Source organism: Lithobates pipiens, unplaced genomic scaffold (assembly GCF_037356315.1).
Source record: "Lithobates pipiens isolate NorthernLeopardFrog02 unplaced genomic scaffold, aLitPip1_a1.2 Scaffold_22, whole genome shotgun sequence".
Taxonomy (NCBI): Eukaryota; Metazoa; Chordata; class Amphibia; order Anura; family Ranidae; genus Lithobates; species Lithobates pipiens.
Genome location: NW_027507784.1, coordinates 256,506,531 through 256,526,140, shown reverse-complemented (window position 1 = coordinate 256,526,140; position 19,610 = coordinate 256,506,531). Strand labels below are relative to the sequence as shown.

At 45.6% G+C, this 19,610-nt stretch overlaps 1 protein-coding gene across 1 annotated transcript in view; it reads left to right on the top strand.

Moving 5' to 3' along the window:
- LOC143924583 (phospholipase A2-like) overlaps nt 1-19,610 on the top strand; it is a 148,254-nt gene that overhangs the window by 102,648 nt on the left and 25,996 nt on the right. Inside the window, exon 3 of the mRNA XM_077448972.1 lies at nt 11,954-12,063. Within this exon, the coding sequence (XP_077305098.1) occupies nt 11,954-12,063 (110 nt within the window). The remainder of the gene's footprint in view (nt 1-11,953; nt 12,064-19,610) is intronic.

The following is a 19,610-nucleotide window of genomic DNA, read 5'->3' as shown; positions in this document are numbered from 1 at the left end:
GTATTTTGGATATAAATTTTATTTTATTTTTTTAATTTATTTTTATGTAAATGATGAATTGCAGTGAGGGGTCAATCCACCCAAAGCGAGCAGCTACAATATGTTTATGGTAGATAATAGCAAGATGAATCAGCTAGCACTGTGTTACATCTCTTGGTATGTGTCTGTGCCTCTAAACTGGAAGGAATTGGTTGAGAGGGCTACTGGATCTAAAGAACAGTTGAACAGTTGAAGTCCTGATGGTAGAGGATTGCAGACTTTTCCAAGTGTCGGTATGATAATTAGGCTGCTCCTAACCATGGGCGTCCACAGAACTTTTTCCAAGGGGGGGCATCATTTCAAGGCCACTCATGCTCTGCCCCTTTTCAACAATCTCATTCCACTGGAAATGCATATGTGTTATATAACAGATAATTCAGCTTCACTTTGTATTGGAAGTTACTCTGGTGGCTGTGTTCCATGCCCATATAGCCTAGAGAATGTACATCTTTTTACAGTGCAATACTTCTGTTGTGGCCATATTTTGATCTCATACTGTCACTGTATAGGCTGTTTTCATCAAGATAAAAATATGGCAACAACAGATGTATTGCAATGTAAAAAGATGTACATTCTCTAGGCTATATGGGCATGGTACGCAGCCACCGGAGTAACCTTGTGGATGCCCATGCTTTCAAAAACCAGCCCTGGAAAAAAATTTCATACCAGCCTCACAGCATTATTATACCAGCCCAACAGCATAACGTCATTATTTTCTTGTTCATGGAATGGAAAACCATACATTTTAAAGCACATTTGATGAAGAGAGTATTAGATATAGATATGAAATCACATAGGGCTATCTATATATATATATATATATATATATATATATATATATATATATATATATATATATATATACAGTGGTGTGAAAAAGTGTTTGCCCCCTTCCTCATTTCCTGTTCCTTTGCATGTTTGTCACACTTAAGTGTTTCGGAACATCAAACCAATTTAAACAATAGTCAAGGACAACACAAGTAAACACAAAATGCAATTTGTAAATGAAGGTGTTTATTATTAAAGGTGAAAAAAAATCCAAACCATCATGGCCCTGTGTGAAAAAGTGATTGCCCCCCTTGTTAAAACATACTATAACTGTGGTTGTCCACACCTGAGTTAAATTTCTCTAGCCACACCCAGGCCTGATTATTGCCACACCTGTTCACAATCAAGGCATCACTTAAATAGGAGCTGCTTGACACAGTAAGGTCCACCAGAAGATCCTTAAAAGCTACACATCATGCCGAGACCCAAAGAAATTCAGGAACAATTGAGAAAGAAAGTAATTGAGATCTATCAGTCTGGAAAGGGTTATAAAGCCATTTCCAAAGCTTTGGGAATCCAGCGAACCACAGTGAGAGCCATTATCCACAAATGGCGAAGACATGGAACAATGGTGAACCTTCCCAGGAGTGGCCGGCCGCCCAAAATTACCCCAAGAGCGCAGCGACGACTCATCCAAGAGGTCACAAAAGACCCCACAACAACGTCCAAGGAACTGCAGGCCTCACTTGCCTCAGTTAAGGTCAGCGTTCATGCCTCCACCATCAGGAAAAGACTGGGCAAAAATGGCCTGCATGGCAGAGTTCCAAGGAGAAAACCACTGCTGAGCAAAAAGAACATCAAAGCTCGTCTCAATTTCTCCACAACACATCTTGATGATCCCCAAGACTTTTGGGACAACATTCTGTGGACCGATGAGACAAAAGTGGATCTCTTTGGAAGGTGTGTGTCCAAGTATATCTGGCGTAGAAGGAACACTGCATTTCATAAAAAGAACATTATACCAACAGTAAAATATGGTGGTGGTAGTGTGATGGTCTGGGGCTGTTTTGCTGCTTCAGGACCTGGAAGACTTGCCGTGATAAAAGGAACTATGAATTCTGCTGTCTACCAAGAGACCCTGAAGGAGAATGTCCGACCATCTGTTCGTGTACTCAAGCTGAAACGAACTTGGGTTCTGCAGCAGGACAATGATCCTAAACACACCAGCAAGTCCACCACCGAATGGCTGAAGAAAAACAAAATGAAGACTTTGGAGTGGCCTAGCCAAAGTCCTGACCTGAATCCTATTGAGATGTTGTGGTATGACCTTAAAAAGGCCGTTCATGCTCGAAAACCCTCTAATGTAACTGAATTAGGACAATTCTGCAAAGATGAGTGGGCCAAAATTCCTCCAGGACGCTGTAAAAGCCTCATTGCACGTTATCGCAAACGCTTGGTTGCAGTTGTTGCTGCTAAGGGTGGCCCGACCAGTTATTAGGTTTAGGGGGCAATCACTTTTTCACACAGGGCCATGATGGTTTGGATTTTTTTTCACCTTTAATAATAAACGCCTTTATTTACAAATTGCATTTTGTTTTTACTTGTGTTGTCCTTGACTATTGTTTAAATTGGTTTGATGTTCCGAAACACTTAAGTGTGACAAACATGCAAAGGAACAGGAAATGAGGAAGGGGGCAAACACTTTTTCACACCACTGTGTATATATATATATATATATATGTGTGTATATATATATATATATATATATTCAAATTCCAGTTAATAGTGGTAAGTGATCAATCATCAAGGGGGACCCCAGAAACTCAGAACGTGGGGGGAACCACCTTCTGCAGAAAGAATACTCTAAGGTAAGGGGGGTGGGTTACTAATATAAGGAGGAAACCCTTTATATCAGTGCCCCTTACGTTATCGTATTCACTCCCCCCTTACATCAGTGACCCCCGACTGGCCTGGCGGTGCTTTCACTGACCTCCTCTCAGGTGCACTGTGCAGGGCTCAGTCAGTCGGCTCCAGCTTGGTGGCTCTGGTTTTATCCTATAGTCTCCTGTCCACAGTCCACACAAGTCTGACTTCTCCCATGACCCCCATCCCGGCGGTGCTCCCACTCTTGACTCCTCTCCAAACTCCCTCAGAGACTGCAGACATGCTACAGGAGATGGTCAGAGACTGCAGACTTGATGCAAGAGCTCAATGCAGCCTCACCGGTGCCCATCAAATGCAGCCTCACTGTGCCCATCAAATGCAGCCTCACTGTGTCCATCAAATGCAGCCTCACTGAGCTGTGAATGCAGTCTCTCTGTGCCCATCATTGGGCACTGGGGGGTGGCAGGAGAGCACTGGGGGGGGGGCAGGAGAGTGTGGTGGTGGAGGAGAGCACTGGGGGGGGCAGGAGAGTGTGGTGGTGGAGGAGAGCACTGGGGGGGCAGGAGAGTGTGGTGGTGGTGGTGGAGAGCACTGGGGGTGGCAGGAGAGTGTGGTGGTGGAGGAGAGCACTGGGGGGGGGCAGGAGAGTGTGGTGGTGGAGAAGAGCACTGGGGGGGGGGGTGGCAGGAGAGCACTGGGGGGGCAGGAGAGTGTGGTGGTGGAGGAGAGCACTGGGGGGGTGGCAGGAGAGCACTGGGGGGCAGGAGAGTGTGGTGGTGGAGGAGAGCACTGGGGGGGCAGGAGAGTGTGGTGGTGGAGGAGAGCACTGGGGGGGGGCAGGAGAGCACTGGGGGGCAGGAGAGGGTGGTGGTGGAGAAGAGCATGAGGGGGCAGGAGAGTGTGGTGGTGGAGCAGAGCACTGGGGGGGCAGGAGAGTATGGTGGTGGAGGAGAGCACTGGGGGAGCAGGAGAGCACTGGGGGGGGCAGGAGAGGGTGGTGGAGGAGGAGAGCACGGGGGGGGGGCAGGAGAGGGTGGTTGTGGAGTTTAGCACGGGGGGCAGGAGAGTGTGGTGGTGGAGGAGAGCACTGGGGGGGGCAGGAGAGCACTGGGGGGGCAGGAGAGTGTGGTGGTGGAGGAGAGCACTGGGGGGGGCAGGAGAGGGTGGCAGTGGAGGAGAGCACTGGAGGGGGGGCAGGAGAGGGTGGTGGTGGAGGAGAGCACTGGGGGGGCAGGAGAGTGTGGTGGTGGAGGAATGCACTGGGGGGGCAGGAGAGCACTGGGGGGGCAGGAGAGGGTGGTGGTGGAGGAGAGCATGGGGGGGCAGGAGAGTGTGGTGGTGGAGGAGAGCACTGCAGCCCCCCTTGATCCTCCTATCCAGGCACACAGGGCGGGCTGTACAGATGGGCATCTCCTCCTCTGGATCACAGTGCTGGATGACTCTGTGTTCGGCGGCTGATCTGTAACACAGTCCCGCCCCCCACCCCCCCAGACCAGCTCATGTGATAGGTGGAACGTTGATTCTCTCTAATATCACACGAGCAGGTCTGCGGGGGCGGGGCTGTGTTACAGAGCGGCCGCTGGACACAGTCATCCAGCGCTGTGATCCAGAGGAGAGAGTGGAGGATGCAGCCGCCAGCGGACTCAGTAAAAAAAATGCAGCATGGCGGCAGCTCCAACACCTTGGGAATTCCAGGGGGGGGCACTTGACCCCCCTTGCCCCCTGCTGCGGACGCCCATGCTCATAACTTACCCTTTATGTCTTGAAAAACCATGTGTGAAAACTTGGAATGCAGAGGAAAATTGGACAGCAAGAAAAATGAATTGATGTAGTGAAATTATCATCTTTTATTAAAAATTAGTAGCCAATGTGATTTAAGAGTTACAAATTCCTCCTTCTTCAGGGTTAGATTTGTACGACATAGCTGCATTATTTGTCTGTTAGTTTTTATGTTGCAATAATCTAAAGCCTGATTAAATCTTTAGTTTAAATTAACTAAATAAATTGCAACAGTTTAAAAAAATAAATAAATTGCAGCTGATTCAAAACAAAAAGTTTACAGTTGGTTTTCTTTAGAAAGCAGCCACATCCTGGGTTAAAAAACCTCTCCCATGCCAGCAGGCATAAAGTGGGTCCCTGTTCTTTCTGAGGAAGCAGTGGTCTCATTGCAGATGTATTAAAAGCCCTATAGTGAGTTAGACCTTTATTATATAATAATGTATTTACAGGTATATAGTGCCAACAGTTTGTGTGGCACCTTACAAAGGTGCCAGAGGACTTATAATACAAACCATTACAAGGGGATTAGGTTAGCCTTGTTAGTTCGTAGAGCAGTAAGTGAATATATACACTGAAATACCAAAAGTATTAGGGTGCCTGCCTTTACACGCACATGAACTTTAATGGCGTCTTAGTCAATTTTGTTCAATATTGAGTTGACCTACCCTTACAGCTAACCTAACAGCTTCAACTATTCGGAGAAGGCTGTCCAAGGTCTAGGAGTGTGTCAATGGGAATGTTTGACCACTCTTCCTGAAGCATATTTGTGAGTTCAGGCACTGACGTTGGATGAGAAGGCCTGGTTACCAGTCTCTGCTCTAATTCATCCCAAAGGTGTTCTGTCAGGTTGAGGTCGGGACTCTGTGCAAGCCAGCCAAGACTAGACTTGCTCATCCATGTCTTTATGGATCTTGCTTTGTACACTGGTCCAAATCATTTGGTGAAGGTGGGATTATGGTGTAGGGTGGTTTTTCGGGGGTTGGGCTTGGTCACTTAGTTCCAGTGAAGAAGACTCTTAAGACATTTTGGAGAATTTCAGGCTCCCAACTTGCAACTTGGAGGGAACAGTTTGGGGATGGCCCCTTCCTGTTTCAATATGACTGCACACCAGTGCACAAAGCAAGGTCCACAAAGACATGGATGAGCAAGTTTGAATTAAAAGGAACTTGATTGGCATGCGCAGAGTCCTGACCTCATCCCGATATAATACCTTTGGGATGAATTAGATTGGAGACTCCAAGCCAGGTATTCTTGTCCAACATCAGTGTCTGACCTCACAAATGCGCTTCTGGGAGAATGGTCAAACATTTCCATAGACGCACTTCCAAATCTGACTGCTTGAAAAATAGAATTTTTGACTTCATCATAAAATGTGTTTCTCTGAGTTCATTGACAAACACAGCACTCCATTATTCAGAACCATAGGGTTATATCGCCCCCTACAGGCGTAGGACCGAAAAAAGACTTGGCTATGCCTATGCGTAGTCCTAGGTGATATACACCCCCTCTCTGCTATATGCCTTCAGTTTAATAACAAGCAGTGTCAAAAACATCCAAACTCCTTAGTAGGGTGGGTGCTGTGTCTGTCAATGAACTCAGAGAAATGGATTTTTCGGTAAGTCAAAAATCCTATTTCCTCATTCATTCATTGACAGACACAGAGCTCCATTATTCAGTGGGTGGGACAATAAAAATCCAAAGGCTAACACAAGAGCCAACCAGGTAACAGGAGCTCAACACAGAAACAAACTGGAGCCCAACCTGAACAATAGCCCTTCAAGAGGGAATAGACCCTCTAAACAGCAGCCTGCAACACCTTGCAGCCAAAAGAAGCATCCTCAGATGCCAGCACATCCACGTTGCAGAATTTTGTGAAAGTGTACACCGACGACCAAGTGGCTGCCTTGCAAACCAGTGCAGCTGATGCCTGATGATGGAACACCCAAGAAGCATCAAGCAGCCAAGTAGAATGCGCCTTAACATGGAAAGGAGGAGTCCAATGCCTGATAAAATAGACCACAGAAAGTTTGATCTCCAAAACGACCCTGTGACTGCCAAATACACCCCAAAGACCCCGCCCCTTCAGATTTGACCCCTCCCACTTCTCACAAGCCACACCCCTTATCGAATAAACATCGTATACCAGGCTGCACATTATACACTGAGCTCTGTACATCATATACCAGGCTGCACATTATACACGGGGCTCCACTAAAGGAGATGAATCATATCTATCTTCTGTATAACCACATCAGGCACCTTTTCTGCAACCTGTAAATCACACATATCTGCATTCTGTAAATCGAACATATCTGCATTCTGTAAATCGAACATATCTGCATTCTGCAACCTTTAAATTGCACATATCTGCATTCTGTAAATCGAACATATCTGCATTCTGCAACCTGTAAATTGCACATAACTGCATTCTGCAACCTGTAAATCCCACATCTGCATTCTGCAATCTGTAAATTGCACATATCTGCATTCTGTAAATCACACATAACTGCATTCTGCAAACTGTAAATTGCACATGACTGCATACAACAACCTGTAAATTGTACATATCTGCAACCTGTAAATCTCACACATCTGCATTCTGTAAATCGCACATATCTACAACCTGTAAATCACACATATCTGCATCCTGTAAATCTCACATATCTGCATTCTGCATTCTGTAAATTGCACATATCTACAACCTGTAAATCGCACATCTGCATTCTGTAAATCGCACATATCTGCATTCTGTAAATTGCACATATCTACAACCTGTAAATCGCACATATCTACAACCTGTAAATTGCATTCTGTAAATCGCACATATCTGCATTCTGCAAACTGTAAATTGCACATAACTGCATACAGCAGTCTGTAAATTGCACATATCTGCATTTTGTAAATTGCACATATATGCATTCTGCAACCTGTAAATTGCACATATTTGCATTCTGCATATCGCACATATCTGCATTCTGTAAATCGCACATATCTGCAAATTGCACATATCTGCAACCTGCAAATTGCACATATCTGCAACCTGCAAATCGCACATATCTGCAACCTGCAAATTGCACATATCTGCAACCTGCAAATCGCACATATCTGCTTTCTGTAAATAGCACATATCTGCTTTCTGTAAATAGCACATATCTGCTTTCTGTATATAGCACATATCTGCATTCTGTAAAGGGCACATATCTGCATTCTGTAAATCGCACAAATCTGCATTCTGTAAATCGCATTATGTAAATCACACATCTGCATTCTGTAAATCGCACATATCATGCATTCTGTAAATCGCATTCTGTAAATCGCACATATCTGCATTCTGTAAATAGCACATATCTGCATTCTGTAAATCACACAAATCTGCATTCTGTAAATCGCATTCTGTAAATCGCACATATCTGCATTCTGTAAATCGCACATATCTACAACCTGTAAATCGCATTGTGTAAATCGCACATATCTGCATTCTGTAAATCGCACATATCTACAACCTGTAAATCGCATTCTGTAAATCACACATATCTGCATTCTGTAAATCGCACATATCTACAACCTGTAAATGGCACATATCTGCATTCTGTAAATCGCATTCTGTAAATCGCACATATCTGCATTCTGCAAATCGCACATATCTACAACCTGTAAATTGCACATATCTACAACCTGTAAATCGCACATATCTGCATTCTGCAAATCGCATCCTCTCAGGCTGGACAGAGAACAGACTGCAGTGCAGTGCCAATGTCACTTCCTTAAATGACGTCGGAAGCACCGCCCATGTGACAAAGTGCAAGTCTATGCACTCGCTCGGCCAGTATATCGCGCACAGAGCGCTCTTTTTTTTGGGCAAATGAAGCGCTTCGGACACTGCCTGGGACACAGGGAAGGCAATACAATGTCCTCAGTCAAAGGGAATCAGAGGCTGGAACCATGGATAAGAGCGAAGAACCACTTCATCTTTGTGGATCACCTGGTAAGAATTATGACATGGTAACGCCTACATTTCTGACACTCTGCGAGCAGAGGTGATAGCAATTTTAAAAAGCCGCTTTCTGGGACAGAGCAAGCAGAGAAACCTCCCGAATATTTACAATGGGAGGCTCCTGTGGAATCAAACGCACCGGTGGTGGCAGATGTGGAACCCTTTGATTAAGTGGACGCACCAGGGGAGCTCATTCCCCACAGTTATAACCTTTTGTACCACCTACCCCACCTATTAGATTGTAATCTCCTCTGAGCAGGGCCCTCTTAATCTTCTTGTATTTTATTGTATTGTGACTGTATTGTCTCCTTTTATATCGTAAAGCGCTGCATAAATTGTTGGCGCTATATAAATCCTGTATAATAACAATTGGTGGTGACCACTGTCCAATACAAGGGGAGAAAGGATGTGCCCTGCCAAAACCCTGGAGAGCGAGGCCACCAGGTTTTCTGGCTCAGCCGAATTTGATAGCTCAGAGACGTCGGGCACTTTACACCAGGATCTCACTTGAAACAAGCTTTTATGGAACCACCTCAAAAGTAGATACCATCAGGCACAACACCCACCTGCAGGACTGCAGGGAGGTCCACCTGCAAGACAACAGTAGTTGAAACGCAGCATGCAACTTCTGGAAGGAGCCAGAGCAGACTTCAGGTAGTATAGAAGCCAACTGAAAACTTAGGTCTATATAGCAAGCTACGTCACCCCTTAGGGTAGCCGAGGACTCTGCTCGCAGAAGAAGATTGTCCAAGCAGCCCAAGACGGAAATTCCCCGCTGACATAACCACGTCATAACTGGGGCCAACACCTTTGTGAGCATGAGAGGGGTGGAGGCGAGACCAAAAGTCAACACCGCAAGCTGAAAATGCCCTTTTCCCACAGTAAAACGGAGGAAGTGTTGGTGTTGGGCACATATTGGAGAGCATAATCAGCATCCGTAATGTCGACAGAAGCCCGAAAGTGCTCATTATGAAGGGACGCCATCACTGTGTGGATGGACTCTATTCTGACCTTCTGTACCCACTCGAACCGGGACAAGCACACCCTGAAGCAATGGGGCTTGCACAGCCCCAAGGAGAACTGACAAAAGTCCGGTGACAGATGCGAATTGGGAGGAAGAAACCCTTTTTTAAGGGTTCAAGGCCAGAACAGTCAACATAGGTGAGGGCAGGCCTTCATGCTGAAGGGGTCTTGGGAGCCCTGCTCTCGGCTCGCCAGACCAGGTCCATTGTGTGCCAAGAAGAAGGACCGCATCTGCTATGAGGCCTTTTTCCCCATTTCAAACTGTGGAAGAAATGTACACTTCCCTCCTGTGAGACTCATAACAATGTCATCCAGGGTAGCGCCAAACAGACATTGCCCAGTCCGCAGACCAACACTTAAGCCCCAATACATGTCTAATCACCACTGCAGAAACAGAAAGCTTAGCAACCAAGGGAACTGCGTCCAAGAGGCATCGCATACAACCTGCAGCCCCCAGACCAACTGGTCTGCCAACTCAGCGAAAGCAGAGGGAATCTGCTCCCCCTCCAGGTATGTCAACCGGATCCTTAAAAGCCGGAGACTCCTCTACCAGAATCATGGTCGCCTTGCACAACCTAGAGCCAGGGGGATTCACTACTGGTGGAACAGTCCACTCTTTAAGGAGGGACCACACAAGGGGTACCTCACAGCGAAGCGTCCTTGGAACCACAAAGGGACACTTTGGACACTCACAGTCTATACGAACAAATATTCCAAAATAGGAGGGAGAAGGGAATGCTTTTGCCGTGCGGGACAGTTTGTGGGTGCCAAGGGGACCAGCACTTCCACCACAGCTGAATCCTCCCTCTTTTTAAAGTTTCCCGCACAGATGTAATAAGGGAGACAACCAGCACCTTCTTGTGCGCCACTGCAGTTGTGGAGAAAAAAACCTCACAAACTGACAGGACAGGGAGTATGCCCACCAACCCCGTAAGGTGGGCCACATCCATGATGGCAGAGTCAGACATAGGATCAGTCAAGACCAATGAGGCAGGGAGGGCGACATTTACTAGCCTAAATGCCTAAACGCCACCTGTGAAAATACAAAGAACACAGGGGGGCTGCCGACTGAGACCTCCGCCACCTTAGGCCCTGCACAGGGGCGTCACTGAGGTCCCACATGGGGAATGTCACTCGAGGCCCCACACAGGAGGTGCTGACCAAGGCTTCTCGCAAGGGGCACCGGCTGAGACCCCGCACAGGGGGCACCTAGTGAAACTCCTCACAGGGGGCACTGGCTGAGACCCCGTACAGGTGGTGCCTACGGATTCCCCGCACAGGGGACACACCTGGGCCCTTTACAGGCGACCGGCGTGGCCGCGCAATGTAGCAGGCCCTGGCCTAGTGGGCCACGGCTTAAATGTTCGGCCACCCGCCGCAAGTGCATAGACCCGCGGGGGGACCGGACCAGGCTAGAGCAGAGGAAGGAGGGTGGATACCCGCAATGGAAAGCAGTGACCCCCGCCGCCCGCTCTAGGGCCACCCCGCACATTGCCTGGTCGGGTAGGTCATAAAAGCTGTGGCCTAAATTTTCTGCCACTGGCTGCTAGTGCTCGGTAGGCCACAAAGCCATGGCCTAAATTAGTGGAGGGCCACCGCAGAGGGCATGAATCTGCAGATGCCTGGTCACCCACCCATCAGGTGCCAAGGTGTACCCCCCCATAGTGTACCCCCACATGGTGGACAATGTCTGAAGCACCTAAGCCAGAGGAGGAGGAGCTGTGGAGGAGTACCCGCGCCCCACATCACCCCAGGGAAGGAAGGGAGGGGGCCCCTCACCTCTCCAGAGAGTGCGTAAGTAACGCTCCCAGACAGATCCTCCTCATCACCACATTGGCCATGAGGAACGCTGCGACATAGGCCGAGACCTGGTTGTATGCGACCTTGCGAGACGTTTAACTCGCAGGGCTAGCCCCCATCCAGTGGGGCTACGTCGTGGCCAACCTAGCGCGTAACTGTGGTCTGCACGCGCACGCTGGCCAGACTGGGGAGACAACTGGATCATGGTGTCCAGCCCATTACCCAGTCCGGCAGTTGATTGTGGATCTCACAGGAAAAAATCCAAGAGAAAAAAGTAGTTTAAAAAGCAAAAACAAAAAATTGCCAGGACCAGAGATCCCAGCAGGGAACTAGGTCCTTACTCCTGATTAGGCAGAAGAAAAAAAAACTGATGGCCTATAGCAGAGAGAGGGTGTATATAACCTAGGACTACCCATAGGCATAGTCAAGTCTTTTTTCTGCCTAGTGTTCTACTCCAGTAGGGGGTGATATAACCCTATGGTTCTGAATAATGAAGTGTTGTGTCTGTCAAAGAATGAATGAGAAATTTGAATTTTAAACATTGCTAGCTACATATTTCTCTCATTTTTACTTTCCAAACAACTCTTACATAAAATGCAAAATGTGTAATTGGGAAAAATGCCAACACACAAATTATTCTTGAACAATGTTCATTCTGTCTGCCAGGTGTTGCCATAAACATGACTGTTGTTATGGAATTGCAGAGCAACGTGGATGTTTGCCTAAGTCCAATATTTATGACTGGAGATGTACTGATGACACACATATCCAATGTGGTAAATATACTGCATAATTTATAGATACTTTAATGTGGTGATTTTTTTTCCGTACTAGTCAAAGATCTCAGTATGAGGTTGAATACACTTTTATGGACCTTCGCATGACCCGTTTCATGTTTTGTGGCACTCATATTTACCAACTATTAGGGCTAATTCACACTGTGTGTGTGTGGTGGCATTTTACTGCATTGTTAGATGTCTGTCACTGCAAGGACGCACAGGAAACAATTGTTTACTGTGTGTCCCATTAACATTGCAAAACTACCTAGAGCTGCGCTGCAGTATGCTGCATTTTATCATAGCGCACAGTGCCAAATCACATGGCACGGTACAGCAGTGCAGCGCATCACGCTGCTATATGTTTCTATGAATCAAGTATGCATTTTGTACAATTCACATTCACAAAATGTATACAAAAAAAGGGAGCCATGTGATATGCTGAATCACACACTGGTGACCACAGTGTGAATTCACCCTCATGCGTTACGCCAATCATTTCTAACCAGGGTTCAGTGGAACCCAAAAAATCATGCAGAGGTTTCTGGGGATTCCTTGAGCTGTGGCTGGTTGAGTTCCTCTTTTATGACGACCACAGGCTTTTGGGGCCAATATCACTTTGAAGAATCAGTAGCATGGCACAAATTATCTTTTTAGCTGTCTTTAAGGGTGCTATTCTTCCCACTGACCACCAATGTAAGGTTAATCTTTCCATTGTTACTCAATGAATTGTTTTTGTTAGGGTTTCCCCTAGATGTGGATGAGCTTTATGTTCAGATCAAACATGAGTTTGGCTCGAACATTGGCTATTCACCCATTTGTCGGAAGCCGAACATTATGGGCCATTCGTGCCAAATTCGAGCGGTGCGTAATGGCCCATAATGCGGGAGCGCAGTGCATTGCTGTATGATGATTGGGCAGAGCATGCACCATGACCTGCACTGCATACAGTTTAGTTATATCTTACTGCAGGCCATTCCTGGTATACTGTTTCTAATATACTTCTGGCAGGCAGGTGATTCAGTGAGCTGCAGTGCATAAAATATATATACAGTCTCCTACATATATATATATATATATATATATATATATCCACTGCGTTCTAGTCTAGCCTATATCTGACTGCAGGCCATTCCTGGTGTACGTTTTCAAATATACTTTCAGGCAGGTAGGCAGGCGATTCAGTGATCTGCAGTGCATTAAATATATATACAGTCTCCTACATATATACAGTGCAGACCAAAAGTTTGGACACACCTTCTCATTCAAAGAGTTTTCTTTATTTTCATGACTATGAAAATTGTAGATTCACACTGAAGGCATCAAAACTATGAATTAACACATGTGGAATTATATACTGAACAAAAAAGTGTGAAACAACTGAAAATATGTCTTATATTCTAGGTTCTTCAAAGTAGCCACCCTTTGCTTTGATTACTGCTCCGCACACTCTTGGCATTCTGTTGATGAGCTTCAAGAGGTAGTCACCCGAAATGGTTTTCACTTCACAGGTATGCCCTGTCAGGTTTAATAAGTGGGATTTCAAGCCTTCTAAATGGGGTTGGGACCATCAGTTGTGTTGTGCAGGAGGTGGATACAGTACACAGCTGATAGTCCTACTGAATAGACTGTTAGAATTTGTATTATGGCAAGAAAAAAACAGCTAAGTAAAGAAAAACGAGTGGCCATCATTACTTTAAGAAATGAAGGTCAGTCAGTCCGAACAATTGGGAAAACTTTGAAAGTGTCCCCAAGTGCAGTGGCAAAAACCATCAAGCACTACAAAGAAACTGGCTCACATGAGGACCGCCCCAGGAAAGGAAGACCAAGAGTTACCTCTGCTGCGGACGATAAGTTCATCCGAGTCGCCAGCCTCAGAAATCGCAGGTTAACAGCAGCTCAGATTAGAGAACAGGTCAATGCCACACAGAATTCTAGCAGCAGACACATCTCTAGAACAACTGTTAAGAGGAGACTGTGTGAATCAGGCCTTCATGGTAAAATAGCTGCTAGGAAACCACTGCTGAGGACAGGCAACAAGCAGAAGAGACTTGTTTGGGCTAAAGAACACAAGGAATGGACATTAGACCAGTGGAAATCTGTGCTTTGGTCTGATGAGTCCAAGTTTGAGATCTTTGGTTCCAACCACCGTGTCTTTGTGCGACGCAGAAGAGGTGAACGGATGGACTCTACATGCCCGGTTCCCACCGTGAAGCGTGGAGGAGGTGTGATGGTGTTAGGGTGCTTTGCTGATGACACTGTTGGGGATTTATTCAAAATTGAAGGCATACTGAACCAGCATGGCTACCACAGCATCTTGCAGTGGCATGCTATTCCATCCGGTTTGTGTTTAGTTGGACCATCATTTATTTTTCAATAGGACAATAAGCCCAAACACACCTCCAGGCTGTGTAAGGGCTATTTGACCAAGAAAGAGAGTGATGGGGTGCTGCGCCAGAGGACCTGGCCTCCACAGTCACCGGACCTGAACCCAATCGAGATGGTTTGGGGTGTGCTGGACAGCAGAGTGAAGGCAAAAGGGCCAACAAGTGCTAAGCAAGTCTGGGAACTCCTTCAAGACTGTTGGAAAGCCATTTCAGGTGACTACCTCTTGAAGCTCATCAACAGAATGCCAAGAGTGTGCGGAGCAGTAATCAAAGCAAAAGGTGGCTACTTTGAAGAACCTAGAATATAACACATATTTTCAGTTGTTTCACACTTTTTTGTTCAGTATATAATTCCACATGTGTTAATTCATAGTTTTGATGCCTTCAGTGTGAATCTACAATTTTCATAGTCATGAAAATAAAGAAAACTCTTTGAATGAGAAGGTGTGTCCAAACTTTTGGTCTGTAATGTATATCCACTGCATTCCAGTCTAGCCAAGCCTATATCTGACTGCAGGCCATTCCTGGTGTACTTTTTCTAGTAAACTTCAGGCGGTGTTTTGCTAATAAAATTTTACAGCATGTCTGGAAAGCCTCGAAAATAAAGGGAGGGAAGAAAACGGGGAAGGGAAACCACACCAAAAAACCACAATAAAAAGTGTTAGTTGTGTTGGACTTTTTAGGCATAATAGTAGATTTGATATAGAAAAGGGGAAAAAGAAAAAAAGGAATATTTTACATAAAAAATTATTATTATGTATTTTGGGGTGTAATTTTTGCTATGTACATGCTTTGAGTTAGAAATATCTTATAAACTGACCACTTTGTGTAAAAAAAAAATATATGTTTTCATTTTCTTTCCACGTATTCCGAAGACTTGTGAAAAAAAATTAACTGTTCAAAAGACTCATTATGCCTCATAGAATATATGTTGGGGTGTTTGCTTTCCAAATGGGGTAATTTTGTGGGTAATTCTACTGTCCTGGTGCTCCAGGGCCTTCACAAATGTAATAGGTCGTTAGGAAATTAGAGGCGTCATTTATGCTCCTAGAACCCCTGACGGTGCTCCTTGCATGTTGGACCTCTCTGTGTGGCCAGCCTGTGTAAAAGTCCCACACATGTGGTATCGCCATACTCGTGAAGAGTTGCAGAATGTATTTTGGGGTGTAATTGGAAGTATGCATATGCTGTGTATGAGAAATAACTTGTTATTATGACAATTTGTAAAAAAAAACTTATTTTTCCCGAGAATTGTGGGAAAAAATTACAACTTCAAAAAACTCACCATGCCTCTTGCTAAATACCTCGGACTGTCTACTTTTCAAAAACGGTCATTTTGGGGGGAATTTGCACTTTCCTGACATTTCAGAGCCTCAAGGAATGAGATGGACCATCAGGTGTGATCAGATGTGATCAATTTCCAATGATTTGCACCATAGCTTGTAGACTCTATAACTATCAAAGAGACTAAATAATATCCACTAATTTGGTTTATTTTTACCAAAGAGATGTAGCCGTATAAATTTTGGCCCAAATTTATGAACAAAAATGACTTATTTGCAAAATTTTATCATAGAAACTAAAAAAAGGTGTTTTTTTCCATAATTTTCGCTCTTTTTTTCACTTATGCCACAAAAAATCACCCAGTGGTGATTAAATACCACCAAAAGAAACCTCTATTTGTATGAAAAAAGTGATAACATTTTTGTTTGGGTACAGTGTTGCATGATTGAGTAACTGGCATTCAAAGTGTAAGAGTGTTGAAAGCTAAAAATTGGTCTGGTAAGGAAGCTGTATAAATGCCCTGTATTGAAGTGGTTAAAAAGGCATTACAATATCACAAAAGATTACAATCAGAACATATAATACAAGAATATGAAAGATACTTATCACAAGGCCCTCCATGAGGCTTTGTAGCATCGGCTAGGCTCCGATGACCAAGAGAGAGCCATTCGCCATGAGGCTTAGGCCTAAGCCAGGATCCAAAGGGCCTCAAGATGGCCGTCAAGCCATGAGGCTTGCACAGACCACCATTAGCTATAAGAGAAAAATGGGCAGAGAGAGATAATGCCTGAGTGTGTGCTCTTTTCATTCAAACATACATGCCTACTCGTAGCCACCCCCATTTGCCTTCCATTCAATAGATATAGCCAAGGGGTAGTTCTTCAAATGTCTGCCCATTCTTCATGGATCATCTCTATTAGCCCTGTGTCAAAGTTCCATAGACATCTTGGCAGCAGTGGTCTCTTTGAAGCTTGTAATCGCACATATCACAGCAGGTGGGCTTGAGCCAAGCCATTGTTGTTTTGATGCGCTACAAAGCTTTGATGTGTTTTCCAACCTGGCTATATCAACCAGGAAGTGAAATACCCGAACTATGATACTAAACCATATTTCGTATCCAACAGTAACTCTGCTGGCCACTGGGAAGGATGCAGGACAGGGTGCAGTATTGTTGGAGCTTGTTCCGACACCACGCCTCCAAAATGCTAGTAGTGGTGATTCTGCCACACCTCTCTCCTCCACCCCCTTCTCTTCTTCTTCCTCTATGGCCTCTTCCTCTGCAGTTTTGTCCTCGGAACCAGCGATGCTTTGTAGGCGTTCAAGGGGCTATGCAAGCACTCAGGCAAAAAGATGCCATGTGGTGCTTGAGTTGGTCTGCTTAGGGGATAGGAGCCATACTGGGGCAGAGATTCTGTGAGCTCTGCAAGGGCAGACTCAGAGGCGTTTTTTTTTCTCAAACAAAATGTTTAATTGAACATACCAACATAACAACAAACAGTTCCAGAGCATGAACAGTGTATATAAACTCCAGGTTACAATATACATATCAAGTGTCGCTTTCAACCTTGGTCGGGTATACAGATTAAGGTATTAACCATCACCACTGGCCTATTGCCCATGTCAGACTTTGCAATGAGTTAAGTAGTACATCTCTCCATTCAGGTCAACGTATCATATGCAAGTTTTGATAATACCTAGTTATTACACCATTTTAATTGTGTACCCAAAAAAAAAAAACTGTTGTTTTTATTTATTTAAAACAGGCGATCATATACTAAATCCAAAGGAGCCAGACCAGGCACACTCAACCATGGGGCCCATAGTTTCTCATATTTTGTACAAGACCCCCTTCTCTGCTATATACATTTTTCTAGCCGGAGGGTTATCCCCATTTAAGCAATCCATTGCTGTACTGTCGGAGGAACCATGTCCCTCCAGTGCCTTAATATTAACATGCGTGCCTGAAACAGAGCACGCCCAATAGCTTGCTTGGGGATAGCCTCCAACGGGAGGTTCCCTGTTATCCCCAGCAAGCAAGGTTTAGGGTCTAAAGGTATCTGGACCTGGAAGGCCCCATTAAGAGTGTCAACAACTTTCTTCCAATATAAGTGTAATTTAGGACATCTCCACAGGAGATGGATGAGATCCCCATGTTCTCTACAGCATATGGTGCACGTAGAGTCCACGTTTGCCCCCATTCAGGCTAATTTGGCTGGTGTATAGTGCACTCTAAGGAGTATATATAATTACGACAGCCGCTGTGCCACGTTCAATGAGCACAGAGGGACCGCCTGTAGGGCTTCTTCCCACTGTTCCTCCTCAAACGCACCAATGTTCTGTTCCCTGTTCCCACTGAGAGACCGCTTTCAAAAGGGCGTCTTGCAGGAAAAGGTTCAGGAGCATGGCATAGCAACCGGATATAAACCCCTTATAGGTAGTCACCTCAAAGAGGTAGTCAAAAACTGATGCAGAGTCTAACACCCAGGCAATGTCCTCCCTCTGTGTGACAACAGCATGTTTGAGTTTCATGTAGTAAAAGTGCATGTATGCGGAGAGCCGAAAGGTTCTGGAAAAGGTCTCGGACTACCACCTCTAAATATGTGTGTCACCCCGTACTTTTTCCACTTCAGGCCATATGGTATTTTCACTAACTCCTGATAGTATTGATTACCCCAAATAGGACTATACTTGGTGAACCCGCTCACTCCCTGGAGCATCCTGCATGAGAGCAAATGTGGAAAAGAGTTTGTTATATTTGGTGTAGTTAAGGGCCTCCAACCCCTCCACCACCTCCCCCTCGATCGTGAAACCGAGCAGCTGAGCCGCAGAGTCCAGCAAGTTCAGCTCTGACTCCTGTTAGGGACGTACTACCCGTGCAATATGCTGCATCTGCGAGGCTATGTAATACAGCCATGGGTTGGGTAATGCCAATCCGCCCGCGTCCCTGGCCTGCTGTAGCTGTTCTAGTTTAATCCTGGGAGGTTTCGTGAGCCATATAAGTGATCTGATGATCGTGTTTTTTCAATGGAATAACTATTGGGGAATTGTGGAGTATGTAGAGGAGCTGTGGCATAACGATCATTTTTATTAGGTTTACTTGTCCAACTGGGGAGAGCTTCATCCTGCTCCACACCTTGACTCGGTCGCAGCAGCGATTAAGCAGAGGTGTTAGGTTTAGATGAACATATTCCAACAGATTAGCTGACACCTGTATGCCCAGATATACAAAGGATGTAGAAACCGGAATGTCTTGTATGGTCTTTTGGGATGGGGCCACTGTACGATCTAACAGCGGTAAGGAGGACTTAGTCCAGTTAATAACTAGACCAGAGTACTTTCCAAGCCTAACCACCTTCATCCCCTCCGTCAGTGAGGTAGTTGTATCACCCATAAGCAGCATGGTATCATCCGCATACAACATAATCTTCTCATGGAGGCCCCCATAGCGAAACCCCTGTATCAGGGGGTCAGCGCGGATAAGGACCGCCAGTGGCTCAATAGCAAGAGTGAACAGGAGTGGAGACAGGGGGCACCCCTGTCTCGTTCCCCTATGTAGGTTAAAGGTTGGCGAGAACTCCCACCCCCCCCCCACCCCCCCACAGATAGCTGCTGCCGAGGTAGAATATAAAAGTTGGACCCAGGCAATGAAACCGTCGCCCACAGCCAAATTTCCGCAGTACTGCCCACAAATATGCCCACTCAACGCTATCAAACGCCTTATGGGTGTCTAGTGACAGCAGCGCCCGGTCTCACAGATTATCCGCTCGGGATTGGATGTTGAGGAAAAGTCTCTGCAGGTTTATCGCAGTCGACTTTTGTGGCATAAGCCCGGATTGATCGGAGTGCATTATTGTGGAAAAAACATTATTCAGTCAT